This window comes from Ochotona princeps, chromosome 22, assembly GCF_030435755.1.
Source record: "Ochotona princeps isolate mOchPri1 chromosome 22, mOchPri1.hap1, whole genome shotgun sequence".
NCBI classification, from domain to species: domain Eukaryota; kingdom Metazoa; phylum Chordata; class Mammalia; order Lagomorpha; family Ochotonidae; genus Ochotona; species Ochotona princeps.
In genome coordinates this window covers 21,492,787-21,503,039 of record NC_080853.1, presented here as the reverse complement: position 1 = coordinate 21,503,039, position 10,253 = coordinate 21,492,787, and the positions used below count along the sequence as shown (strand labels likewise).

The 10,253-nt window shown below is 59.1% G+C and overlaps 1 protein-coding gene across 1 annotated transcript; it reads left to right on the top strand.

Moving 5' to 3' along the window:
• Positions 1-1,441: 1,441 nt before the first annotated feature.
• On the top strand, positions 1,442-7,978 carry CPXM1 (carboxypeptidase X, M14 family member 1). Its single transcript, XM_004585672.2, has 14 exons — positions 1,442-1,797; positions 3,188-3,346; positions 3,506-3,615; positions 3,749-3,888; positions 3,979-4,069; positions 5,015-5,165; positions 5,258-5,346; positions 5,575-5,698; positions 5,787-5,983; positions 6,079-6,258; positions 6,338-6,635; positions 6,788-6,927; positions 7,428-7,530; positions 7,612-7,978. Exons 1-14 carry the CDS (start codon positions 1,623-1,625, stop codon positions 7,866-7,868), a joined length of 2,214 nt encoding a protein of 737 aa, XP_004585729.2. The 5' UTR covers positions 1,442-1,622; the 3' UTR covers positions 7,869-7,978.
• The last annotated feature ends 2,275 nt before the right edge of the window (positions 7,979-10,253 follow it).

Below are 10,253 nucleotides of genomic sequence, written 5' to 3'. Positions count from 1 at the left end.
GGCCAGTGTGACCAGGGGCAAGGTATCCAGGAGAACTGTCAAGAGGGAGAAGGCTGCGGAAAACCTGGTCCCCAAGAGGCTGGAAGGTGAACAAACACTGAACACTGGATACAACTGGGCTGCTGCCCGCCTGGAGGACGCTCTGGCTCTGAGGAACTCCGGAGTCGAGTTCCTTATGCTAGCCTGGCCCCTTCACACCTGGGAGGAGGGGCCAAGGCTGGGAGGTGACAGCTTTTGGGCGGTGGCAGAAGGTTGGACCCGCCCAAGCCGCAGCCGCCCTCCTTCGGTCCAAGGCTGGGCTGCTTTTCCTCCACGCGCTCCCGGCTCCGGCGTGGCTCCCTTTGTGTCTCCCTCCCCTGTGCCTTGGACTTGACACGAGCTCCAGGGAGGGAGCTGGCAGAGCATGCGCCCTGAGCCGTGACTCCCTTTTGAGCACTTCTCCTGGGGCACCCCAAGAGGGGAGAGCTCCAGGACTTGCGTCCCCGAGGGGATGGAGGGGATGGGGATCGACCGGGTCCTGGAGCGCCACCCTGATGTTCCTTTCTAGGGACTCTGCGATCTCGGGTTAGCATACTGATTGGAGGGGTTGTGGGTGGTGGTGATTGGAATGATTTCTGCTGACAGCCCCCTTAGCGCTTGGGAGGAATCGGGGCCACTTCTGGGTGTCTCCCTCCATGGGGACAGCAACGAAGATCAGACTCTGGCCAGAGGCACGCAGGGCATGCGCTTTCTTCTATCTGGAGAGACACCCCTACCCTCCTCAAAGGGCTCCCTCAGAGGGACGATGGGGCCACCTAAGGTCAAAGGAAGGACGGAGACCCAGGGCCGCCAGCTCCCTGAGGGGAGTGGAGGGGGCGAGCCAGTATTCCTCGGGGAGGGCAGGGGGCGCGTCCAGTCCCAGGCCCCACCATCTCCCAGCCCAGCCCCGCCGGGTATCGGTTCTGGCCTCGCTTCCCTGTTATGTAAACCCGAACGTGGCAGTCAGGCGAGCGGAGCCGCAGGGCGGGAGGCGGGGCCGCGCGTGGGGGAAGGGACGCACGGTCTGGGGCAGAGGTGGGGGAGTGTGCCCACGGAGCTGTTCTTCGGTGTTCCTGGAGCTCCGGCCCTCCCGCTGCCACAGTTTCCCCATGACTCGCTATCCACTCCCCGGCATGCGGCGGGGTACTGGGACCCTGGACGGATTTCCATCTCGGGTCGTGGTTTCCTTCCCCTCAAGTCTCAGCTTGATCACCCTGCCCAGCTTGATCACCGCTGCGAGCCTCAGTTTACCCGTTCAATGGGAGGACCCGGGTAAAGCGCCCTGTAGGAGCTCGGCACACGGCGGGACCCACCGTCTCCTGGGACGCATAGAAGTGCGAGGTTTTGCAGCTGGCCCAAAGTGGACACGGGGGAGGCCAACAGCCCCAGCCCGAAAGGGTGCTGCATGGGCGCCGGGGGAGGGTCCCCAGGGTCCCCGCAGCCGCTGAGGTACACCCTCTCGCACCAGCGGGCCCGCCCCTCATCCCAGGTCCTAGGCCTGCAAGCGAGCTGTGGGCGGGCGGAGGCTGCAGGAAGGGGCGGGGGGCTGCGCCGCTCCGGCAGGAAGAGAAGACCCACCGGCTGCCGCCGCCCCGACGCCAGCCATGCGGGGCCTCCTGCTCCTCGCCTTGGCCGCTTGCGCGCCAGCCGTCGGCCAGGGGCTAGGGGCGTCCGGAACCCCCGGGCTAGATCTGGCGCCGCCCACGACCACTGGAGACACGGGCTCGACCCCCGCCCCTCGGAGCAGCCCAGCGCGGCCGCCGATGGAGAAGGCTAACGGTGAGCCGTGGAGCTGATGCCGCTTCTTGGGCAGATAGGCTGCCCCACGTTCCGGCCCTGGCCCAGCGGGAGGGCGCCCCCTCCCCAACCCTCACACACAAACACATCCACACACACAAACAACATCTTTCTCTCTCCCCCTCTCTCATACACACATATGCACACTGAGATGCACACAGGAATACAGGGACAGAGTGGCACCACTCCCCCCAGCCGGTGGGGCGCACCCTCCCCAGATGCGTTTGCGCGCGGGTACACACACACACAGTTTCTTTCTTTCACACAGAGATGCACACACAGATAGACGGACAGTTGGCACCACTCGCCCCAGCCTGTGGGGTTACAGTTGGCATCACTCGCCCCAGCCCGTGGGGCGCCCCCTCCCCAACTGCACACACTCAATCACACATGCACACTCAGACACTCGCAATGGCTGCTGACTCAGCAGCTCCAAGGGGAGGGACTTAGCAGTCCCAGGGCAGACAGCAGTGCACTGGGGCTCCTCCAGCTCCAGCCCTCTCCCCGCCATTTCCCTGCTGAAGAAATTGAGGCCAGAGCTAAGAAGAGGGCAGAAGGGGGCGCAAAGCCAGGCTGAGTAGGAGAGGGTCTGGGAGCCAGGACTGGAGGGGGAGGGAACAGAGGAAGGGAAGAAGGTTGCACCACCTCGTTGTGGGAGAGGAGAAAGCAGCCCAAGGCCTCTAGGGAGGAATGAGCAGCTGGCCTCAGAACCACTGGGCAGGAGGAGTGGCCAGGGAGAGAGTCGCCAGGAAAGGGCTGGCATGGGCAGAGGCACAGGGATGCCAGATGGCAAAAGACACAATGTAGTTTGGAGGCTGCTGTGGGGACCTGGTGGCCCCTGCCGTGACCAAGACTGTGCCAGCCCACCCCCAGGGCCTTGGTGTCCTGGCAAACCCTAAGGTGTTATAGTGGAAGTGGCACATGGGCTCCTAGATGGAGCCACAAAAGTCATCTCCAAAGAACTCTGGGTGAAGACTCGAAGGAAACAATAAATAAATAAATGAATGAATGAGAGATGATAGGTGGTATTGTAGGGGCTGGAACAGCTGGTGTAGCGGCATAGGGGCCACCAACCAAATGCAGCTGAAACGTCCCCAGTGGCTGTGTGTGGTTGTCTGTGAGGGTGGAGGGTGAAAGATGAGTCTGTCTCAGTATGCAGCTGAATCCAGCATCCAGGAGGAGCCAAGCATGGGACGGACGAAGCAGGCTGGGGTCAACTTGCAGATCTCTCATGCTGCATGCTGAGGCACTTACGGTCTCTTGTTGGAGTTTGCTGGGGTCTTATCTGCCTTCCTGGGTGGGCAGACCCTTCCACTGGGGTTTCAAAACATGCCTGCTTCCTTTGGGGCTGTGCCTGTTCCCTCTGCTGCAGGGACCCTAGACCAGCACATCCGGATTCGAGTCATCAAGAAGAAGGTCGTGGTGAAGAAGCGAAAGAAGCCAACTCGTCCCAGACACCCAGTGACCGCCAGGCCTTCTGGGACTGCCAGGCCTGCAGTGACCCTCCCCTCTCTTGGGAAGCCAGAACCAGGTAGGCCTCTCCTGGGGCCTTGCTGCACCTGTGCGTCCCCCTCAGGCTCTTGATATTCATGGGTACAGGCCTGCCCCCTGCTGGATGAGCACAGGAGCTCAGCTTCCTGGCTGCTCTGACTGCCTTGCGCCTTCTTCTCACTGCCTGTCCCTGCCCCAGGTTGTCCCCCGTTAGGCCTGGAGTCCCTGCGAGTTTCAGACAGCCAGCTCGAGGCATCCAGCAGCCAATCATTTGGTCTTGGACCACACCGAGGACGGCTGAACATCCAGGTCAGCAGCCCTGGCACCAAGTAGGGTCCTTTGGGGATGGGCGGGGTGGAGGAGGCAGAGAAACTCTTGGGACCATCTTTTCTGTCCTGGAGGGCATCCCACCTGGGCCTGACCACCATGTCCTATGCCACAGTCCGGGCTGGAGGATGGCGATCTCTACGACGGGGCCTGGTGTGCCGAGCAGCAGGATAGTGAGCCATGGCTTCAGGTGGATGCCAAGACCCTCAGCCGCTTCTCCGGCGTCATCACACAGGGCAGGAACTCTGTGTGGAGGTGAGGCAGGCCAGCCTCAGGCTGGGAAGTCCTCTGTGGACACAGGAGTTCCCGAGAACACCAACAATCTCTCCCCACCTCTCCTGCAAGGTATGACTGGGTCACATCGTACAAGGTCCAGTTCAGCAACGACAGTCGTACCTGGTGGGCAAGCAGGAACCACAGCAGTGGGATGGACGCGGTGAGTGTGCCCGTAGCAGCCAGGGCCATCTCTGCTGGGAGTCGGGGGCTTGGATGGGCTGGGACAAGGACGAGGACTTCATTTGAGCATCCTAAGAGTAGGGTGGTGGTTGTCAGGATCTGTGGTAGCTGGCACCCCAGCAGGCAGCCTCGGGAGCCCAGCTGCTCTGGGATGCACCTGCATCCATCTTTTCCATTAACTCCATTGCTGGCAGGTTCCCGCTTTGTGCCGCAGCTCCTGCTGGAGCGCCCTCTGACTGTGGTCCTTTGTACTACAGGACTTCTGGCTTTGCCATTTCCTGCACCCCGCCTTTTTTTTTTTTTTTTTTTTAAGATTTACTTGTATTTATTTGAAAGGCAGATTTTTACACAGAGAGGAGTGTCAGAGAGAGAAAAAGTCTTCCATCTGCTGGTTCACTCCCCAAATGGCTGCAATGGCCAGAGCTGAGATGACAGGGTGCCAGAGCCAGGAACCTCTTCTGGGTCTCCCACGTGGGAGGAGGGGGCCAAGCTTTCAGACATCTTCTGCTGCTTTTTCAGGCCACAATCAGGGAGTTGATGAGAAATGGAGCAACCAGGAAACAAACCAGCAACCATATGGGATGCTGGCACCATAGGGCAGGAGGAATAGCCTGATGCGCCACTACACTGGCCCCATCCTGGACCCCTTTTTGCATTAGGCTGCATTAGAGGGTTTTGGACAGCTTGAGGACAGACTGCTCCTGTGTTGTGTGGCCTTGTGTCCGAGGAGCTGTGACCCAGCTGGAAAGGAGCCCACAGGCAGGAGTCACGGGCATGTGTCTGTGTTTGATGCAGAGTACAGATTTCTAGCTGGGGCTACTACAGAAGGTTTGACCAGGTGCTCAGGGACCTGAGTTTCCCCATTCCTGGCCAGACTGTAAGGGTTCGAGGGGTCCTGACCAAGCACTTGGTGCCCCTCCTCCAGGTGTTTCCTGCCAATTCGGACCCCGAAACTCCTGTGCTGAACCTCCTCCCTGAGCCCCAGGTGGCTCGCTTCATTCGACTGCTGCCCCAGACCTGGCTCCAGGAAGGCTCACCTTGCCTCCGGGCAGAGATCCTGGCCTGCCCAGTGTCAGGTGAGTAGGTGGCCGGAGGCTGTGTAGGCAGGTGCATCCTTATCAGGAACTCCCCACCTTCACCCGAACCACCTCTTCCCCCATTCCACCAGACCCTAACAACCTACTCCCTGAGGCCCCTGCTGCGGTATCCACCGATCTGCTGGATTTCCGGCATCACGATTACAAGGCCATGAGGAAGGTCAGGGCACTCCTGCCCTCCCCACTGATTTCGCCTCCTTTCCTAAACTCCACCCCATGCCTGTACCACTCCTTTGACCTTCCCCTACCTCCCTGTCTGTTGTTGCCCCCACTGCCCCAGCCACGCCATGTTGCCCCCACAGCTCTGATAGTTACAAGTATGTCCATGGCCACAGGGTTTCTCTGCCTCTGGTCACTCTGCCCTGTGTCCTTCCTCCTCCTCCACCAGCTCATGAAGCAGGTGAACGAACAATGCCCCAACATCACACGCATCTACAGTATCGGGAAGAGCCACCAGGGCCTGAAGCTGTACGTGATGGAGATGTCAGACCAGCCTGGGGAACATGAGCTGGGTACTGGCAGGGGCGGGCTGGGGAGGGGGCCCTCCCAGGGCAGGGTCCTGGTTGGAGGCACCTGCGAGTTCCGCTGTGTGTCCCCTAGGAGAGCCTGAGGTACGCTACGTGGCCGGCATGCATGGGAATGAGGCCCTGGGACGGGAGCTGCTCCTGCTGCTGATGCAGTTCCTGTGCCAGGAGTACCTACGAGGTGACCCGCGAGTGACACGGCTGCTCACCGAGACACGCATCCACCTGCTGCCTTCCATGAACCCTGATGGCTATGAGACTGCCTACCGCCGGGTAGGCATGCTGGCCATCCGGCACGGGAACTACCCTGCCCCTTCTGCTCTGGTGTCTGGAGCCTACTTGGCTTGAACAAGCCTCTCCCTTGATAGGGCTCGGAGTTGGTGGGCTGGGCAGAGGGCCGCTGGACCTACCAGGGCATTGATCTTAACCACAACTTCGCTGACCTCAACACCCCGCTGTGGGAAGCAGAGGATGATGGGCTGGTACCCCATACCGTCCCCAACCATCACCTACCACTGCCTACTTACTACACCCTGCCCAATGCCACTGTGAGTTTTCTGGGGTGAGGAGGGGACCCCGAGGGGTGACCCATCTCCCACCCCCGTTGAGCTTCTCCTCCCCCTGCAGGTGGCTCCTGAGACATGGGCAGTTATTGACTGGATGAAGCGGATCCCCTTTGTGCTGAGTGCCAACCTGCACGGGGGAGAGCTTGTGGTGTCCTACCCGTTTGACATGACTCGGACCCCATGGGCTGCCCGTGAACTTACACCCACAGCAGACGATGCTGTCTTCCGCTGGCTCAGCACCGTGTACGCTGGTACCAACCGGGTCATGCAGGACATAGATCGCCGGCCCTGCCACAGCCAGGACTTTACCCTGCAAGGCAACGTCATCAATGGCGCCGACTGGCACACAGTGCCTGGGAGTATGTGTTCAGGGCATGAGCCGGCCCTGCCCCCGTTGCCCTGGCCCCCCTCCTGCCGCTTACAACATGGTGTCAGCTCCCAGCCCCAAGTGTCCCGTAGAGGAGTGCACTGGGAGGGTGGAACCTCTAGCCTGCGCCCTCTGGTTCCCCAGGCATGAATGACTTCAGCTACCTACACACCAACTGCTTTGAGGTCACCGTGGAGCTATCCTGCGACAAGTTCCCTCATGAGAACGAGCTGCCACAAGAGTGGGAGAACAATAAAGACGCCCTCCTCACCTATCTGGAGCAGGTGGGGGCCGAGGCTCCTGGATGTCTCTGTTCAGGCTGCAGCTCCTGCCAGGGGCTGTCTGGGTGGGAGTCAACTGGCGTGTGTCTTCTATGATGCCACAGGCCACACTTGACTCCCAGCCGTCCGGAAGCCCAGTCGGCCTGCAAGGCAGTGTCAGATATACATAGCTTAGGGGAAGTGGCCCCCACGGGCCATCCTAGAGCTTCTATCCTCAGAAATGACATTGGGTAGGAGCAGCAGCTGCCCTGGCACAGGGACCATAGGAACCTGGGCCCCTGAGCATAAAACCAAGGGTTCTGGACCGTGGGCAGACCCCAAGATGTAGGGGCTGGGGGTTGTCCTCCCACTACTCCAGATGTGATTTAGCAACTGGGATGGGATTTCCCAGAAATGCTGTCACCTGGGAAAATAGGAGACTGGCACCTCCACGTGCTACAGGGGAGCTGAGCCCCTCCTCCCACGGAAAGCAACCACTCTGAAAAGCTCCCCCCCACCACCAGGTGCGCATGGGCATTGCGGGCATTGTGCGGGACAAGGACACGGAGCTTGGGATCGCGGATGCAGTCATCTCTGTGGACGGAATCAACCATGACGTCACCACGGGTGTGTGTGGGAGAGGGCGGAGGGGAGCGTGGGGGTTGGTGCTAGCCCAGTGGCCCTGACCTTGCCCTTCAATCTCCACAGCGTGGGGCGGAGATTACTGGCGCCTGCTGACCCCAGGGGACTATATGGTGACTGCCAGTGCTGAGGGCTACCACTCAGTGACCCGCAGCTGCCGGGTCACCTTTGAAGAGGGCCCTGTTCCTTGCAATTTCCAGCTTACCAAGACCCCCAAACAGAGACTGCGAGAGCTGCTGGCAGCAGGGGCTAAGCTGCCCCCGGACCTGCGCAGGCGCCTGGAGCGGCTGAGAGGACGCAGGAGAACTGAGAGCTTGGGCTGAAAGCGCCCCAAGGCTTCGGGCAGGCTGGACCTGCTGGAACTAAAATGGAACAGAGGGGGACAAATCTGCGGAAGCAGGGTGCTCAGGCTCATTAAAGCTACCTGGCGCCTGCGCCGATCTTGCTGTCATCTCTATATCCCGGCCCCGCGCCCTAGGGCAGGCCTCAGCACACCTCCCCGGTCCCTGCTCTGCACACACCTTGCAGGCTCTTAGTTGACTTCTGGACACATGATTTGGTGAGAGGATCCACCTGGGCTCTTCAACCCAACGCTGGGCAGAGGTTTCTGCCCCACGGCGGTTACAGGCTTCACTATAAGGCTGTTCAATCCTCGGAGAGCCTGTTAGGTGCCCTGCCCAACCTCCCTGGGCTCCCAGCCAGAGAGTGGCAGGTCAGCACATTAGGGAAGAGCAGGAGGGAGACCCGTGTCAGTGTGTTTGAGATCTGTCACTGGGAGGTGACCTGATAGAGGATCTTGAGCATATCCTCTTTCAGGATGCAGTCCCTGCAAGTGAGTGCAGGAACCGAGGCTGGGAGAAGCACAGACCAGGCCAAGTTACAGTACCCACTGACATACCTATGGCTCAAGTCTGGGGCTGGGCCAGGCTGAGCCAGTTCATAAGACCCACTGGCAGATGTGAGAACCAGGATGGGGTGTAGAACAGGTCGGGGTGGGACACAACACCAGCCAGTTCATAGCGCCCACCAGCATGAGCTGGGAGTAGGGGCAAATTGGACCACATCAGGTTGCGGCACATGCTGGTGAATGCCGAGGTGAGGCAAGACATTCCAGACTAGGCCGTGGCATCTACCAGCATGTGTAAGACTCAGGGCGTGGTGAGCCAGGTAGGGTGGGCTACGAGGACTCCCCTGCTGGGCCAGTCTTCCCGCTGGTAAGTATGAGAGCTAGGACTGGGGGCAGACTAGGCAGGGCAGGACTGCAAAACCCACTGGCCTGCATGTGAACTGGGTTAGGGGGAGAGCCAGTCTGGGCTTGCTAACCATATCCACTGGCGTGTGCATGAGCCATAGTGCGGGCTAATTTGGTTTTGCTGTAGCATTGACTAGCAGGTGCTGGGACTGGGGCAAGTCCTGTCAGGCTAGATTGCAGACCCACCTAGAAAGTACAAGATTCAGGTCCCAGCACAATGGCTTAATGGCTAAAGTCCTCGCCTTGAACACACTGGGATCCCATATGGGCACCAGTTCTAATCCCGGCAGCTCCACTTCACATGCAGCTCTCTGCTTGTGGTCTGGGAAAGCAGTCCAGGACAGCCCAAAGCCTTGGGACCCTGCACCCGCGTGGGAGACCTGGAGGAAGTTCCTGGCTCCTGGCTTTGGATCAGCACAGCACTGACCATTGAGGTCATTTGGGGAGTGAATCATCGGACGGAAGATCTTCCTCTCTGTCTCTCCTCTCTGTATATCTGACTTTCCAATAAAAATAAATAAATCTTTAAAAAAAAAGTACAAAATTCAGGGTGAATGGGTCTAGTAAGGATATTGTGGGCACTCCTCTGATCGGCTGTGGTTCCCGTGGTGAGCATAGGAACCAGGCTGGAGGCAGGCCTCTGGACAGGCAGTGGCACCTGCTGGCATTCGTGTGGCCTGGAGAGTGGGTTTAGTCAAGGTGAGCTTGACTGAAAAACCCATTGATGTATACAAAAGCTGAATGTGAAACAGGACAGACCAGACATGTCTGCTGCACATTGTGGGCAGGACTGGTGGGGGTTATTGAGGGCTGCTCTGACTAGGTTGCATTTCCCACTGATGTGCGTGAGGGCCAAGTGTGTGGTGGGCAGGGATGCTCTGAACTGCAGCATCCACTGGTTTGCATATGAGACAGGGCTGGGGAAAGAACTGACCAGGTGACTGCAACCACACGTGTGTGTATAGGCTGATATAGATTACAGACTGAGCCAGACCCTGCACTGGCTGGGACACAAAGGACTCGGGTGTGGGATTACCTCTGGAGAGGTTTCTTTGGGGAGCCCCCAGCTAGACCACTGAACTCAGAACTTCAACCATGGGGAAAATCACAGCATCTGTGATCAAACCATGGAGTGTATATGTCAGACTGAGTCTTCTCAGTTGTTGAAGCCTGTGCAGCAGACAGCATGCCCAGATGTACATGGGGGTCATGTCAACCAGCTCATTGAGGCCTGAAGAGGCTGTCTAGAGCCATGGAGGGCAGAACAAATTGGACAGCTCTCCCGGTCAGGCTTTGACAGCGAGTATCTGGGCAAGTGGAGACTCCAAGGCGGACTGTTTCAGCCAATGGACCTTGGAAGGATACCCTCAGTTTTGACCCTTCCCACCCTAACTGGTGGTCCACATGGGCATGCATCCTTTTTAACTATGTAAGCATTATAAAAATAAGATAATGT